Raw genomic sequence first — 19,061 nt, forward strand, 5'->3', positions numbered from 1 at the left:
TCAACACTGTCTATGCATGGTAATTGAACAATTAACTCAGTCAACTTTTTGTTTTAACTTGTTCTTTATTAATACAGCAACTTTCCTCTTTTTCCTTACTCTTCAAGTATTGGCTGACATTTTTAAAAAGCTCTCTCTGTTTTTTATTTATATTAAGGAAATTTTTATTAAGAAAACATGCTAAATATTTAAAAATAGCCAAACAATTATTTTATTCCTTAGTTTAATTTTTTTTTTGGCAGGATAAATACATTTTTTTATATTTAAAAGGAACTAGATATTTATTTTAAAAGATAATAATAAATTCTTTGAACTGATTTTATTGAAGCTTGTTTCAGGCCGTAACGAAAATCAAAATTAATTCCGTTTATATAAACGATTAAATTTCACAATTATCAAAAACATTTTTTAATCCTACTAGGGTCATTTTTGTTGAATACAGAAATAATGAATGACAAACGTAAAGCAGAAAAATGACGGCAATGAATTGCAGAGAAGTAAGCATAATGAATTTCAAAAGCTATATTTTTTTAAATCCATTACTAAACAAATGGTTTTAAAATCATTTTGAAATTTAAATATAAAAAAAAGACAAATTAATTTTTAAATATATAAAACACAAATAAATCTTCATAAAAAAATTCAACAAAAGAGATAAAAGTTTAGCAGTCACCAGCATTGCTGATTATAGAATGTTTTACCATACAGTTGATCCTTTGGGATTATATAATATATAGAAGAGCATCCACCCCCATGCAGAATGTTCGGTTTTAAATGAAGAATTGTGGCATGTCTATGTGACAAGCAAATATAAATGAATATAAAGCCGTATATTGAGTGGTTATAATACTTTTTTTTAAGTTGTCAAATTTTAATATACGCAAATATCTGGAGGATGAATTTGCGAGCTCTCGAAAATCTAGAGAGTGTCGTGCTCGTTATTTTATCCAATATGCATATTCTCTATCAAATAATCTTGGTAGGCTAGGTAAGGTTGTATTGGCTGTTCCCAAAAGACACACTTAAGCTATAGAGCCATTGTGATACCATTATGTGTTTTGCCACCTTTACCGGTGATAATTTCATTTATCAGCTCCTCAATTATTTTCGGAGGCAGAATGCATCTTCTTCATATACCATCACAACTATTAATTAAATTACTTTTTGTTGCGACGGCGAGAATTGAACCCGCTACATTATGCATACCGCGAACGGAATTGGTTACGTCTTCAAAAAAAAAAATTTGTTTCAAACGGTTTTATTCAATAACAATTTCTACCTATGCTTAATTTTTCATTCCATTTTTGGGGAATTTCGTCAGTTAAAATCCTAAATATGTGAACAAATAAGAGATATGTCTTACCTATTTACTTTAAACTAGAATGCAATCATATTTTCTCTCTTTGTCTAGTAATTGCAATCTGACATGACATGGTTACACTTATTGAAAAACCTACTTAAAAAACGATTTTACAATAAATAATGTATTATGTTGAACATTCTCAATAATGAACACGATTAGAAAAATCAGATCTGTTCTATATAACATTATTTTCTTAGCTTTCTATATACATGCTTTAAAACTAATAGAAAAATAATTGTATTTACTCCGAAATCTTTATAATAATTTACATTTCGTAATGCCTACAATGGTTTTATATCCATGAAACTTCGAATTTGAAAACCTTTAGAATACATCTTTACTTTTTAAACTACGTCATATATTACAGGCTCTTATCTTACTTAAATTGACAGACGTTATGCCTACTGTTTCTTGGCTTTACGGGATACATTTTTCATAAAATTTTATGCTTATTCCAACACTCTTTATAGTGATAACAGACGAGTCTACAGAATCGTAGCTGTTTAAAACATACAAACAAATTTCTTAATCAAAGCTTTTCCCTATAAAATAAGCATTCACAGATACTTTTATCTCAGTACACAAGTATCTCCGAAAGCTTATTTTATAGAGAAAAGCTTTGACTAAAAAATGTACCGAAATTGTTTGTATGTCTTTAAACAACTACGATTCTGTAGACCCGTCCTGTTATCACTGTAAGAATAAGCATCAAATTTTATTGAGAGCATTAACAGCTGCTGGCTTAATAGTCACTTCAACTTTGAACATTTTTTCAAGCGTTGGCTGGTTGTTCAATCAAATCACTGAAATTATTTGTTTACTAAATTATTTTCGGATATGTAAGTGTGGCTGGTTTTGTTTCTATAGTTTAAGCTGTCAGTGTGGCATTTTAATTGAAGTTCAAATAATTCATTTTCATTGCCATCAGTTTGAGATCCACTTCATTATCTTGGTTTGTGATGTCGATAACTTCAGTGAAATAGAATTTAAGAATGGAAATAATCTATTATCTTCGTGTTTTCTTAAGCTACCTAGCTCACGGAATTGATTTCTTGCGTTCTCCAGGCGTTGAATTTTTTTCCGTATCGACCAAAGATAAATTTCTCGATAATTCTCGAGCAGAAACCTTATTTTGAAGACTCTTTTAAAAAGTAATTGGTAGAATCAGGCTCCTTGGCGAATCAAAGTTATAAAATTTAGTAGTTATCTTTCCACTAAGGGTCATATCTACCATGGTTTGATTATATGTTTTATACAATTACAAAACTTATTATCTACAATGAAAATTGTACATTCCACAGCAAATAGTTATATTTTTTTTTTCATATCATCTCATCTAATTTAATGACGTACATTTACGCCCCAACATAAAATCGACCACAACAAAATATAAGGATATATTGTATACACGAAAGACAAAATCATGTCAAAAAATATAAACATTTCTCATACAATATAATGTACAATAGAACAAGTGAAAACAAACAATTGACAGAGTTAATTGTTGAAATACCATGTATAGACAGTGTTGATGACACAATCGTCTGTTTTTTTACGTCATGTAAATAAAGAAAGATATCCACTATTTGACACACACACACATGTGACTGATATTCCCATGTAATACATACTAAAAAATTTGCACCTAATTTGCGCCCTTGCGGGTAAATAGTGATGTTTACGAAAAAAGGTTTCAAACAAAAGTTACTTATTTTGTTCAAGAGCATTTTTTACATTTAAACTTTTGTTCTATCTCTAACGGTTTACAAGATGGGTCCTACGGACTCAAGGCCCAATTGACCTATGTTGCTCATTTACGAACTCGACCTCACTTTTTACGGCTTGAGCGCGCTGTAAAAATTTCAACTTGATATTTTTTTTCGTTGAGTTATCGTGTTGACAGACAGGCAACCGGGAATGTATAATTAGGTGATTTTATGAACACCTGTACCAAAATTTTGTTGGTATCATCAACATTTTCAAGCATTAAAAACTTGGGACTAAACTTAATATACCTTGATATATTTCATATACATGGTATAAAAACCAATGTTTATTAAATTTCTCGTGATTGTTGACGTAAAAAAATGCTGAAGAAGAAAAAAAATGCAATAATGCTAAAATAAATATTCATGAAATTTTATTTCTTCAATCACGAATCTGGAATGGTATATTTAACCCCTATGCTAGTTAGGTACTTATAAAGAAAATGTCGAAGCGTTATAACCCGATCATCTAATGCAAAAAAAGTGGTCAAACTCGGAATCTAACGGTATAGGCTGAATTTTTGTACAGACGTTTATTTTGATAATACTACAACCATCATAAAAGGCACATATGGCCACGTATACGCGTCGGTAGATATTCAAGGTCAAGGGCGCGTAAAAGTAACTATTTTCATCTATAAAACCTGCAGGATTAAAACCCTTTAGCAGAGTACGGAACAGTTAGAACAGTTAGCACAATATAACTGTTAATATTCTGTATAACTTATTCATTGATGTACATAAATGAAAATAAAATATCCATTTTCACTTTTCAAAACAAAGATAATGTTACCTTTTGAACCGTGACAAAACCCATTTTTATGCAAAAGAATTTGACAAAAAGACCTTCCTTAAACATGTCGTATTGTAACAATTCATTAATTTTATACATTTGTATTTGTGTTATATATAATAAAGTCTATACTAAGCAATAGAAGATATTGTTTGTTGTATAAGGTTCAAAATGAACGTATATGTACTACAATCATTTTGGCTTTTAAACTCATAAAATACTGGCTTTTAAACTCAATAAAATGTAGTGGGAATATGTAGCACTTGAAGAGTATGTATGTATTTTTATAACAAAAAATGACACCAAAAAAATGAACCATAAAACTATACACGGGATCTGTTCAAGAAGAAATATAATCGAACATGAAAAACTAACAGAAAGTGTTTTCTACCATTAGATCAGTACCTATTTTTCAGAGAGAGCGAACAACTGTATGTAGTAGGTACATCAAGCATTGCTGAACCGCGATAGCAATTTGGTCTATCGTGATAATAATTGTATATCATATATATTTTTATAGACAAAACTTACAGCGTAAAAACACACCTCAAAAAATATTTTCATTGAAATTGCTTTTTATTACGAAATTATCCAACAAAATCATTTTGACTTGGTTGATTTTTCATGCATTTGATCCAAACGTTCTAAAAAAGGGTAGATAAATTTTAATTCAAAAAATATTGTATCAACATTTCATTTACATAGGTGTTTGTTTTTATAAATGACATTAACAAAAAAATTCGTAACGCAGAAGCTGCGTTAGCTAAGCGAATTCTCTCAGAGATTGAAAAAAACACATTTTTCTAAAATTCGAATATTGCAATTTTAATTTTTCAAGAATTTTTATTTCGAAAACTAAGTGCCTAGAGAAAAAATCACAAAGTACTTTTTTGCTTATAACTGATCAAAAAATACAAAAATTATTTTTATTTTCAAAATATTCTAAATTTTGTACTTTGCTCATTCCCCACCCCTTGTTTATCTGTTGATTTTTCTCATGAACGAACTTGACCTTTATAATACCAAAATCCTTCTTGATATCAAATTTTATTTAAATCGGACTTAAATTGCGACCGCTACGGAGTTTACAGACACATAAACGATTTATAAACGATATGAATCTAAAATATGTTATGTATACATATGGACATTTGAAGAAATTTTTCCAAAATTCCACCATCAGTACAAAAGCAATAGCTCCATTTCCTTCGGAAATTCGCTAAAAATAAATAAAAATTTTATGAATATTTATAAACTCCTGTTGTTACACCCTACAGTTAGAAATTTTTTCACATTTAAATCACATTAAAAAACCTGAAGCCGTTTTATTTGCATGTTTGTAATACCTGTTCGTACAAATGTGATTATTTTGTTTATCAGATAAATTTCATATAGGAATAAAAAATTACAAAGTATTTTTATTTGAATTTAAAATGTAAATTATTACCTTACTCAACTTTTTTTTATAAATTTACTTCAATTAATCATTAAAATATTGGCTCATTTTTTTAAGGAAGTTTATTAACCGATAAGCAAGAAAATGATATTGTCAAGAGAAAAATTTGTTTTCATTGTTTTGAATTTTGTCGATAGTTCAAAACTTGAATAGAATTAATTACGGCATTTTTTTTAAAATGACTCACTTACTTTGGATTTTTTCAATTATTGGTATTTTTCACTACCGACCATTCACCAAAACAAACTCCCACTCACCCAAAAACTTTCTGTTTAAAAGAACTAAAACAGAAGCATTTCTGCCTGAAGCATTTTAAATATACCAGAAACTTCTTTCATTTCACATCGCTTTTAAAATTTTTAAATATGTAAAAGAAAATATTGTCAATGGTACCTGAACTTCAACAATTTACAAATATTGCTGCCACACTTTCTTACATAAAACAAGAAAAGGGCTATCATCCACCAAAACAAAGTCAAGGCAGTGGATAATTTTGAATAAACACTTGATTTCATAATACCCCAAAATTCATTATATATTTAATCGATGTTCAATTTCCTGAAAAAAGACGTACAGTTCCATCACCTGAGGTTATTTAATGTCGTACAAAATATTCAAGAAAGTTGCTTTTACGGTTCCTTTTTTTTGTTATTTCTTACACTGTATAGAGGATATTTCAATGTACGTTAGGTTAGGTTATATTGGATGTCCACACTCAGGCCATAGAACCCCATTACGATACCATATATGTGTTTTCCAATTTTTTCCGCTGGCAATTTCATTTATCAGCTCATCAATTATTGCACTTTCTACATGCATGCACTACACCGGCCCATCACAACCATTAATTAAATTAATTTTTTGTGATACCGGCGAGAATCGTACCTGCTGCCGTAGTCATTCCGCGGATAGAATAGGATTGAACTGAACTACTAGAGATGACTATTTCAATATATACTCAATGTCACAAAAAATGCTCGTTTTAAAACATTCTAAGTGTTACTATTATAACATAACATATGATGCGTACGCTTAGAATGGCACTTTTTCTGACAGTGAGTGTACAACAAGAAGTAAAAAAAAAAACAAACAAACAAACAAAAAACATAAGTGTTTTATAAATGAATTCAACATGAAAGTTAAATTTTATTAAGTAAACAGTAGCTCTTGAACCATGAAAATAATTATGAATTTTAAAAATTCGTCGGGTAGATTAAAACAAATTAGAGTAGACCAGGTCAGATCACAGCGTTAGATATATAGTGCCGAGTTTTGTATAAACACAGCATACATTAATTATTAAAAATTAATATATGGAAGTTATATAATAATGAATAGAAAAACCAATTAGAAATAAACCATAAACACAAAATCCTTCCTTCCACAAACAATCTGTATTATAAAATATAGAATATAAATTTTAGTTAAATCCTACTTCATAACGCCACTCATTCTATTTGAAATATTCTTGTTTGTTTTGAAATTGTAACAAAAACTTAAATCATAAATAATATTTGTTTGAAATTAACAAAACACAATAATAGAAATAAAACTATATGCGAAACATATATCATATTCATATAAAATGGTGAAAGTTACCGAGTATTTATTAGTAAAGGCGCTATATGTTAGTAAGCTTGATGTAAACTTAAGTAAATGAATTCAGGCTCAAATCGCAATCAGTAATCTTTTAATTCGCTATTACTTTAAAAAATACCAAATTAAATGTGGAATTCTATGGCGTAAAAATTTCCACTAAAGCTGCATAAAATAATCAAGCAGTCTAAATTTTAATCAAAAATCGTAATGTCATGCAGTGGATATTTCTGTATCGTAGATTAGAAATATCAATCGTCTATGCTGATCGTTTGTACTCAGCCTTAAACAGAACGCTTATTTTGACTTTATTCTTTAAGAATCTGGGCTAGCTCCATTTTTTTTTTTTTTTTTGGTAAAAATATAATGAATGGGCTCAGTCTCTCATAATAAAATTTAAAAGCTGAAATACTTAGCGAAAAAGACTATAAGACGCATATAGACTGTCGGTGCTGCCGAACCTGCCCGTCAACCTACCTACCTATCTCAACTTCTTGAGAGGAACTTTCGTCATTTCGACAATACGCGCATTTCAATGTATAAAAGGTATCTGAATGATTTTTTTTACTTTTACTAAAATTTTCACCGAGTACTTAGTTTTTTCAATGGTCGCTTACGCAATACTGCGTAACACTTAAAAGTTACATTAATCGTGAGTATCTCATTGGATTAAATATTTTTTATACTATCCAGAACGTCTTGTTTATTCCAACATTTTTTGTGGCCACAGCTCAATTAAACTTTCCAGCCGTTTGGCTCATAACTAAAACAAGAATTTAAGCAAATTAAGCTCTTTAAATTTCTTCAAAATTTAATGGTTTTCTCGGAAATGCCATTATTGTGTCTTCTAATTAGATGTACGTAGAAAAAGATAAAGCTAGATTTTTCCTATTTATTGTAGTGCATAACTAAATAAAATGAATAAAATCAAAAAGTCGACTGAGTTAAAATAAAATCTGAAAATGAAAGAAACAAGTCCATAAGTGTATACAGCGACTTATTGGGAACAATCGGGGCCCATAATTGGGAAAAATTGAGTCGTTGTAGATTTTAATGGGTACCGACTGTTAAAGTCGCCATAAAAACTAATGGACTTTCTTTTCAGATTTTATTTAACGCAGTCGGTTTTGACCTGTTTAATAATTTATTTTATTTTAGACTTTTTAGTGCCCCAGCACCAAAAAAACTCTCTTATTATACTATATTAAAACTTTAAAGGTATTTTATTCTTCCTAGTTAAATTTAAACATATAACAAATATATATATTTTTTTAATCCCTTAATATTTTTTTTTTTTCTTTATTTTGATACCCTGCTCCATAGGATTTGTTTTGATTTTTTTATAAACGTATTACTATTTCACTCCAAAAATTCGCCATTTTTGTTTTATTTTTTCAAACACCTATCTGAGAACACTTGAGTTTTTGAGACAAATAGGATGATACCTTAAATGATGAAATCCATTGGACCGTTTAGAAGATACGAGTTAATAAAGAAATTTACAAATATACATATATTTTTCACGCGTACCTTCTGTATACAGAAGGTACGCGTGAAAAACATAACTGTCAAAGATCGACAGTTGGATAAAAAGACGAAGCAAATATAAATAAGTTATAAATGAAGCTAATAAAATCGAACAAGTTTGATGGCCTGTTGCACCCATACTGTACATTTATAAGCCGTGACAGTTACTTTAATTACACATATATTTTACAAGACTCAAACAAATAAATATATTGAATACAAAACATAATAAACAATTACTAGTGTTAGTATACAATAACCAATTACCGTATATTTCACTCAGAAACATGCATATGTAATAATATGGTGGATGTAATATTCATACATTCATAGACCGTGAGTCAATAATCAAACAAATTTTTAATGATGGTTATTGTTTAATATTTATGACAACTTTTCATCTGCCGCATACGTTAAATAAAAATTATTAATACAATTCATGTAAAAAAAAAGAATAGGAAGATTGTTGAAAAGGCTTAAAAGTGGGAAAAACTACCTTGCACTAATTTCCACGTTATTTGTAAAAACAACTTTCTTTTACCAAATTCGGCAAACAGAATATTTTAACCTATTAAAAAACACAAAATACTTGTTTTTCACGAATTTGACACTCAGGCTTACTTTTATCAATCTTCCAAAGCGCAGGAAAAATGAAAATAGAAATTTCGCTTCATAATGCGCTCACGGTTCATTATATTGAACTTTATAGAATATTGTTTGTTATATTACGGTTGTGCTGCATTGCGTTAAGTTTAATAATTATTGTACGTTTATATTAAATATAGCATTACGTCATCATTTACTATTTTATTTTTATTAAGATTTATTTATAAATTTTTTTTAAAATTTATTTGATAATTTCAAGAATAATGGAGACAAAATGGTAATTAAACTTCTCCAGTATTCGATTTTATAATGTGGATCGTATTTATAACAACAACAAAAACGTATAATATCTGGAAACACCGAAACTATCTTGAGCTTTTGATATTTCGGTATATCTTATACCTTGTGGTATTAGCGTGCAATTCATGCTCTGTAAGTCTCGATAATAAGCACTTCAAAATATCGCTCGCCGTCATAATATACTGTAGTAAAGATAGCCAGTAGAAATTGACTATGAGAAAATATCGAAGTAACTGTGTATTAAGGCCTCCTTCGGCGAAATTTTTTTTCTCTGCCTTACTAATTGTCTTAACTTAAATATCTATCGATTTTTACGTAAAATATAAGTTTTTTCTTAGTTTTTAACCCCCGAAGTAAAAAAAGGGGTGTTTTAAGTTTAACCGCTATGTGTGTGTGTCTGTCTGAGTGTCTGTCTGTCTGTCTGTCGTTGGCATCTTAGCGTTGTTTCGTTTGATAGGTAATTTCATGGATAGTGTTTTTATTCCATACCCCAAAAATTCGGGAGTTTTTCAATTTTGTAAATTTCACTTGTTATTTTGTCTTCTTGATCAAATTTCTCAACTCTTCCACCAAAAAATATGCTATTAATTTATGGTTTTATTCAATAATAATAAATAAAAAATGTTTTTCATTTGTTTCAGGTATATTTTTCTGGGCATATATACTTGTGAAATGTTAATCAAATCAATTGCAAAAGGTTTTATTTTAAATAATTATACGTACCTGAGAAATCCATGGAATTGGTTGGATTTTGTTGTTATTACATCTGGTTATGCAACAATATGTATGGATGTTGGTAATTTATCTGGTTTACGTACATTTCGTGTTTTACGTGCATTAAAAACAGTATCTATAATGCCAGGTAACTATAATTAATTTATTCTCATAATTTTATATCTTCAGTACTAGAATAAGTTTCATTGTACAATTGCGTTTGGCATATATCGATAAATTATTTACTCCTTATCGATAATTTATGTGTATTATCGTTCAAAGAGAGTAAATACACGCATAATATGCTGTAACATCCTTTGGCAGAATATTGATATAATTATGATTACGACGTGTTTATACCGTCACGTATGCTGATACATAGTTTGCAGGGAAATCAAGTGTAGTATATTAATTTAACTTTTCTTTTCATTCTTCACAAAAATTATCTTTAAGGTAGTATTTTATTCTTACTTTTCGTCTTACATTGTCAAGTTATGACATAATTCACCATCAAAATTGAAAATATATACTTTTTTTAAATTGAATCTCCACTTCCTTGCCTCATACATCCTTAACTTCTCGGGCACAACGGGTTTTTTTTTTCAATAATTCATTATGGTTATATCTTTAATTTAAATAGTTTTTTTTTTTAATTTCCACCGACTATTTTGGAGAAATGTATGAAAACATATCATCCATCTACCTTTTACCCATATAAGGCCAACGTTTAATATGCCTACTTTTGTCATTTATTTATTTAAATAATCGGGAAACCCTCCCCTCTCTTAAAATTTTCAGAAATGATTTAGACTTAGTCCAACTTCATATAAAAATTGATCTGGCGCCACACTTAGAAATTATTCATATTCTGAAATTTTGTACAATGGTTAAATTCATTGACTTATGCAAATTTTTAGAACCTTTATACTAAGCATTTTGAAAATACTTTTATTTAAAAAAAATTGATCTTACCGTTAAGCCTCATGGCAGAAACATGTAAATCGTGCATTTAAAGAAAAAAACAAATTGATTTTATTTTTTATCATTTTATCTTATAAACATTTAAAAAAAACTCATTTCCAAAATAAAAGTTGCCAAAGTAAAAGTTTCTACTGGTAATTTCGTCAATAAACGTGAGAAACGAGGTTGGTACATAATGTGTCCAAAAAATAAGGTGACATTGTATTTATATTGAAAATTCTTTATATATTCTTCCAAATCAATTTCATCCCCTTCAAAGTAATCCCCTCCCGATGCAACGCACTTACGTCATCGGATTTTTCAATGTTCGAAACACTGGTTGTAGTCACTTTCCTGGATTGCCTTCAGATCTGTCTTCGCTGCGGTTTGAATCTCCTCTATCGTATCAAAACAGTGTCCCTGGAGCGATCTTTTGAACTTGCTGAAAAGGCAGAAGTCGCACGGCGCCACATCAGGTGAATACGGTGGTTGCGTAACGATATGGGTTAAGTTTTTGACGAAATGATCACGAATTATGAGTGCAGTATGGGATTGTGTAAAAACCATGAATTGTCTTTCCACAATTCATGCCTTTTTAGCCGGATAGCGTTACGCAAATGACGCATAACGCTCAAAAAAATATTCCTTTATGATTGTTTGACCGGGTGGAAGGAATTCATGATGCACAACAAACGAACGCAGTTTAAATTCAAATGCCACCTTATTTTTTGGACACAGTATTACTCTAATATTCTTACAGAATGTTCTTTTCAATCTAATTCCTTTTTTGTGCATTTTTATAACAGAAACCATTTTTCTAAAAAAAAAAGAACGCTAAAACTTTCGTATTGAATCCTAAAGACCGACAAATAACTTAATTTGGACAACCAATACTAAAAATAACAATGCAATAAATAGATATATATTTGGTATGGGGGGAGGGGGGGGGGTTAGTGATTGAATTTTATTCGAACAGAGACGACAATTTTAAACTAATACCATTCACAATACATTCCAGTACAAATAAAAGAGCTTACTTGAAAATGCTTTTGACTATGGTTTCTCAATTCAGTGTAATACCACTACAACACTATTGCACATAGCGAACGTACAATTTAACCTATGGGACAATAGTAATGGATATAACTTTATATAGACGTGTATATGGTTAATTCGAAACTAAATATGTACATATGATAACGATAGTCAAGTGAATTCATTAAACGGATATATTTTAGTTTTATCTATTTGCTTAGACCATAAAAATCCTGACCCAATTTAATATGTCCTTTATTGTTATAAAGTTGCACATACAAACAAGTCTCCTGGCATTCTAAAACAAATATCTGGAAACTTTGTAAAATTTCAGTTTAATATTTAATCAAGGTTGCACCTTCAAATAAATTTGCAATTTAGTACATTATTAGCGAATTTCCGAAGTAATGAAGCTATTGATTTTGTACTGATAATGGAATTTTAAAAAATTTCTTCTAATGTTTATCGATCCTTCCTAATTAATGTAAAAAATGACCATCGTTAAAATTTAAATATATGTATCTATACGTTTATGTGTCTGTACCCTCTCTAGAGATCGCGATTTAAGTCCGATTTTAATGGATTTTTGGTATCAAGAAGGTAATAAAAATACCATATTTCGATTCAGAAAAATGTGATTTTTTTTCAATCTCTGAGGAAATTCGCTAACCTAACGCAGCTATTTGAACCACTGAACAGATTCTAGCATAAAGATATTATATATATCTATAATGGCATAGATCGTGTAACGGAGGTTCAAAATTTTTTTGGAGACATCATATAAGATAGATGTATCAATTAGAAGGTTCACTGGACTACCCCTATTTACAAATAAATAGCCAAATGCTTTGTGATTTTTCAAAGCAAACTCTTTAGGAGGTGAAATGAGACAAATAGTTTAAAAATCAACATGGATGTCTTTTTCAAGCTTTTCAAGAAGAGGCACTAAAATTTGCGGAATTAAACTTGAGAGAAAACTGTTACTCACACGGGCAATTCTACGTAGCTTCTTCACGCGTTAACTCGCCCAGTACTTTAATGGTTTTGACATCGAATAAATCTATAAAAAACTTTTGTAGATAATTTTTTTCTATTATTATAACTATATTCTTTTAGTCTAAAATTAAAATGCTAAAAACTAAAACGCTAAGTCGCGGACAAAAGATTAACTAGTACTCGTAAAGATTCATGACGCGAAAGTATGAATATCAAAAAAAAAAGAATTTCATTAATGATTTTTGTCAGATAGGTAGTAATGATACAGATTGATCAAAAAAATTGCCCTACATTTAAAAAATTACACTAACAATACACAAAAAAGCCTCTATGTTTTTTTTTTATCTGCTAATTAAATAAAACATGCTGATTACACTCTAAAAAAAGTACAACGACACAGAAAATATAAAAAATAAACATTAAATATGTTTTTATCATTTAAATAAACATTTAAATTTATTAATAAAAATGATTTTTTAACATTACCTATGTTATGAACAAAACACCGGTTTACTCTCATTTCAGTACACCTACATTTAAATTTAAAAATCAAGACATTACTTTAGTTATTTACGATACAAGTGGGATAACAGCGTTATTAACGTACACCTGCCAAAGTTGCACAACGAGTGTGTAGCACGAATGGGACAATCGCAGAAGTACGTTGATAATGCGTTAACACACGTCTATCGTACAAGACTTTATCAACCCCTCGAAAATATGAAAGTAAACTATTAATATTATTTCAAATTTGTCATTACTTATTGAGAAAATTAAAAAGTTACTATGGTAGCTGAATTCATTTCCACCCTATTTCAGGAATGAATTCGTTATTGGTGAATTCATTATTGGTCTAAAAAACGATATAAAATAATAAAAGTAATAATAATAATAGGGGATCTGCAATAGTTTAATTTTAATAATATAAAAAATATTAAAACATATGATATTTTTTTATCCTTTCCACTCTGAAGTTAGTCGTGTAGACCTTTCGGGTCGCATCTAGGCCACTTTTGTTTCAATTGAATCAATGAATGCAGTATAAATTTTAGCTACTCATTTTAGGGTACAAAATCAAGTCAAACAAACTTTTCACCCACAAAAAAGTTCGTAGCCGAGATCTTCTCTTTACAGGGGCACAATGAGGACGATATATAAATGACAGTATACTTGAAAAAAAAACAGCAAAAATAATTGTGATAATTATGTTTTGATTGAAACTCGACAAAGCAGGATCCTCATCATCTTGAACCTGAAAATTGGACGTTTAAAGGGGTTGGACAACGTAAATTTCGTTCTTCCTAGTTTGGAAAAAAATAATTATAGCATTTATTCAATATTTTTATTTAACAGTCGTTCTCAATTAATGAAAATTAATCAACTTAACACATAATTAAAAATTTTACGGGCTACCTTTAAGAAAACCCGTCGGCTATGAATATTTTCGATTATGAAAAAGTGGAGACAACCTTGACTACTCTCAAATTTATATCTCTTCTATTTCTATGAGTATTTCTTTGAGTAAAGAAGGAGTTTTATTCTTAGTAAAAGTAACTTAGAAAAAAGTCATTATAATGTTGAGCGTGTTTATTAGTCTCAATAATCTTTTCAGGATAGCATTCGTTAAAAAAATTTTAATAAACCTGTAGTGTCGCCCTATTAGCTTAATTGGTAGAGGCGTAACCAATTCCGTCCGCAGTATCCTTAAGGTAGCGGGTTCGATTCCCGCCGTCGCAAAAAAATAATTTAATTAATAGTTGTGATGAGCTGATGTAGTTCATGGTATATGTATGAAGGAGGTGCACTCAGCCTCTGAAATTGAGAAGCTGATAAATTAAATTATCAGCGGAAAGGTGGTAAAACACATATATGGTATCACAGTGGGCTCTATAGCGTAAGTGTGTCCTTCGTGGACAGCCAATATAACCTAGCCTAACCTGTTAATGTTTAATTTTACTTTTACTCATCAAATAGTGATGAAATTATAAATGTGGCCTTTTAATTACCCTTAGATCGACATCTGCATCTGAATTATATTTAAAAATAAGGAATTTTAGTAGATTTAACACACTTGTATAATCTTGTTAAAACCAAATATCATTGTACTTTCTACAGTACTTTGCTTATTCAACAAAATTTTACCTTATAATATTTATTCATATTAGTAATTTCTTTAAAGTGTTTAACATTAAAATAACATAAGCTCTATGACTGTCATAATATAGTAGGGAGCTTTTATGTAATGGTATGTAATAGCTTTACGGTATTATCAACATAAACATCCTCCTAGAACTACTATTCAATGTGTTAACAAGTGTCTGTCTTAGTGAGTACTTTTAGGTGTATATTTTTTGTAATATCATGTTTTTTTTTTTTTGAAAGAACAGCATCGACCTACAAAGTCGCCTAATTCCATAAATGTGTCTTGCATTAATGTAATGAAAGACAGATATCATTACCTTTTATGAAATATTGAAAAGCTTTAATTCTGAGTTCTCTAGAAACAAATTTTAAACCATAAAACGAGTTTTTAACAGAAGCACTTAAAATATTAAAAAACTTCAAAATATGTATGTATTTATTTGTGCTTCTCTTTTATCAAGTTTTAACATTCTTATGTTACCCATACCTTCCAAATATTTTGCTTCAATGTTCACAGTTTTTGTTCAATAGTATTTATTTTAAATAAATCAATGAGCAACAAGAATTTTTCCCGAACCAAAAATTTCTACACAAAAATTTTTGTTGTCCTTAACTTAAGAAATACAATTGTAATGCTTTCTTCTAAAATGAAACTCTTTTTTTTGATTCTCCTGTCTACACTACTTAATTTAGTGTAGCTTTCGTATTTCTTTTTGGGTGATACCAAAGCTTATTGATCTGTAAATAATAAACAATACTTCTCTATGTATTGTTTGTATATTGTTTGTTTTTTTCTTTAACAATCGATCAATGCTACTTTCTCTTTTCTAACAACAAATTTATGAAATTTCATGAATACCGGCGAAAAATAATAACAAAATTTTTCAATATCTGCCTAGGTTTTCGAAATAACTAAATAATTAAACAAAATTTTCAATATTCAATTTTTTGAAAATCGCTCCAGATATCGAAGAATTTTATTCTTGATTTTTCATTTTGTATTGAATAGTTATAACATCATTCACCATCAAAATTGAAAATAAAAATTTTATTAAATTTTTTTTTTATTAAATAAATATTAAACATACATCCTTGTTTAGTCGAGCACAACGGGTTTTTTCTGTTTTCAATCAATTATTAAGGTTTAACTCTAATTTAAGTAGTTGTTTTTTTAATTTCGTCCGACTTGTTTTGAAGAAATCTATGAAAACATATCCTCCATCTACCTCTTTCCCATAAGACCATTGTTCAAATATACCTATTTTTGAAGTCATTTGTTTATTAAAATAATCGGGCAACCCACCTCCCCCCGTGAACTTTTCAGAATTGATTTGGACATATATATATAAAAAAAAAATTAAGCTTTTTATGCAAAATTGCCCTGGCGCTCGTACATCCTTAATCAAACTCATTTCCATAATTTTAAAATACTCGATGGATTTGTTGTAAATGTTACATTATAGTTATATTATGATTTATTTTTATGTTTCAGGCTTGAAAACAATTATCAATGCATTGTTACATTCATTTAAACAACTCGCTGAAGTAATGACATTAACTATTTTTTGTTTAATGGTATTTGCATTATTTGCCTTACAAGTGTACATGGGTGAATTACGTAATAAATGTGTATTACATATGGAGAATACGAATGCAACATATATCGAATGGCATAAGTAAGTAAATTATAAAATATTTTCTTAATGCATGCAAGTGACAAGTGAAATTTACAAAATTTAAAATCCCCCGCCAAATTTTTCGAGTACAGAACCCTAAACTTATGCTTAAAACATATCTAAGAACACTCTTCATTAAACATTAAATTATCTCTTTCCTTCAAGCCTTTTCCATATTATACCGATTTGGAAGATCGTCGCCAATTTTTTAGTTTTATTGGGTACAGAACCCTTAGATCGCACTTTAAACATAGCTAAGAACACTCCCCATTGAAATGCCTTTTAAACGAAACAAAAGAAATCAAAATCGATTCATCCGTTTAGGCGCTACGATGCCACAGACAGACAGACAGATCGACACACACACACACACACACATAGCGGTCAAACTTATACCACCCTTTTTTTAAGTTCATTGGTTAAAAATAAATTTCTCTCAAAAAAAGGGTAAAAAGTAGAGACAGGTAAAAATATATTAAACCAGAATATTTTTGAGATGAATAACAACTCAAAAGATTAGTTTAACCTGTGCATTCCATGTTATAATGATTATTTTGCTAATGAAATTTTAAGTCTGTACCCAACTACTTTTCTAACATTGTTAAAATTGTTTTAGAAAGTTTAATAACATATAAGAGATTTAACAGTATAATCTATTAACAAAAGAACATCTTTGTACTTGAACATTAGCATTCGAAGGAATCTAAATTCTCTTTAAACAAAGTTATATATAATTCAGTTTTCCACTTTTCTTATACTCAAGCTAGAGTTCACAAGAAAATAACTACAAAGAAATAATGTTCGTAACATTAAAGTATGTCATTGAGATATTAACTATACGACGGTGTATATGACGCAATCAATGCAAGCATATATATTATACAACAGTACATGAAGTGCAAGAAAATGAAGTGCAAGAGAACGTTGTTACCAAGGAACAGAAAAATAAAATATGATAATTCTTTGAAAAAAATATCAAAACTTCCAACTTAGAGGTACATAAAAAGGCTTAAACGATCTCGTTTGTTAAAATACGCTCAAATTTAGAATTTCCATGATATAACGAAATTTTATTAGCTATGTAATATGCTCGAATACGTTCAAATGGAAATGACTTTAATGTTTTTTTTCACCTTAAAATATTTCGTATCTTAATTTTTACATAATAATAATAATAGTATATTTTATTTGACATTAAATCAATCTATAATAATTTTTACATTGTGTGTTGTATTATCTATTTTACTCTAATAAAATTCTGAAGAAGAATTCTGAGAAGGCATCGTGGTACCAAGTTATATTTTATTTTTTCTAGCTAAAACAAACTCTTCAATGAAACGGCTTAGTTCATTAAGAGTGTGCTTAGTTCATCAAGTTTGTTAAAATGGATTTTGATTTATAATTTTCAAGACATTAGCCCCATAGTAATTAAATTCGAATTTCGAATAATTAGCTATTTACTAATTATCATTTTTTATTATTTATACTTCCTACCGAATTTTTTGCTTATTAAACGCCAAAGCTCTTCTAAGGAACCAAATCATTACTGTTATTTGTTTTTTGATAATTACTATGATTTACCAATATACAGCAAAAAAGTAAGAAATTCAATATACAGCAAAAAAGTGAGAAATTTCTGTAGCAAAATAACATTTTCAAAACCCTAGACCAGAATATCTCTTTTAAAAATGAGGTAGAATACTAATGTTTTATTCATTTATAAGTAAAATTTTTTTATTTAAAACCTCATAAATAAATATACCACACTCATATCACTTTCATGTGCAGGAAATATTAAAAAGTTATCACACAAACAATTCCTTTTTACATAGGCAATATGTAGCTCTTGAGCTCATGGTGAAGCAAAGTTTTTGTGATTTTTGTTTTATCGTTTAGAGGACTGATAAAGCTGAGAAATCAGTGCTTAGCAATCATTGTTTCTTGTTTTATTATTGATTTTATATGTCGTAAATGTAAAAGAAAAACTTGACAACACAATACCTCCGGAAAAAGTTGAAAAATAGTTTTTTTCAATTTCACTTCATTTTCAACCTTCTCGGCTACTGAAAACAGACCATTTTGCGCATGTATTGTGTGTCAGATCTATCTTTAGTCATATGGAAAATAAATC

At 29.1% G+C, this 19,061-nt stretch overlaps 1 protein-coding gene across 1 annotated transcript in view; it reads left to right on the forward strand.

Moving 5' to 3' along the window:
- LOC123297903 (sodium channel protein 60E) overlaps window positions 1-19,061 on the forward strand; it is an 80,142-nt gene that overhangs the window by 10,684 nt on the left and 50,397 nt on the right. The window contains exons 2-3 of the mRNA XM_044879733.1: window positions 10,049-10,269; window positions 16,747-16,930. Of these exons, the coding sequence (XP_044735668.1) occupies window positions 10,049-10,269; window positions 16,747-16,930 (405 nt within the window). The remainder of the gene's footprint in view (window positions 1-10,048; window positions 10,270-16,746; window positions 16,931-19,061) is intronic.

The sequence above is a fragment of the Chrysoperla carnea genome, chromosome 4, assembly GCF_905475395.1.
Source record: "Chrysoperla carnea chromosome 4, inChrCarn1.1, whole genome shotgun sequence".
In the NCBI taxonomy this organism is placed as follows: domain Eukaryota; kingdom Metazoa; phylum Arthropoda; class Insecta; order Neuroptera; family Chrysopidae; genus Chrysoperla; species Chrysoperla carnea.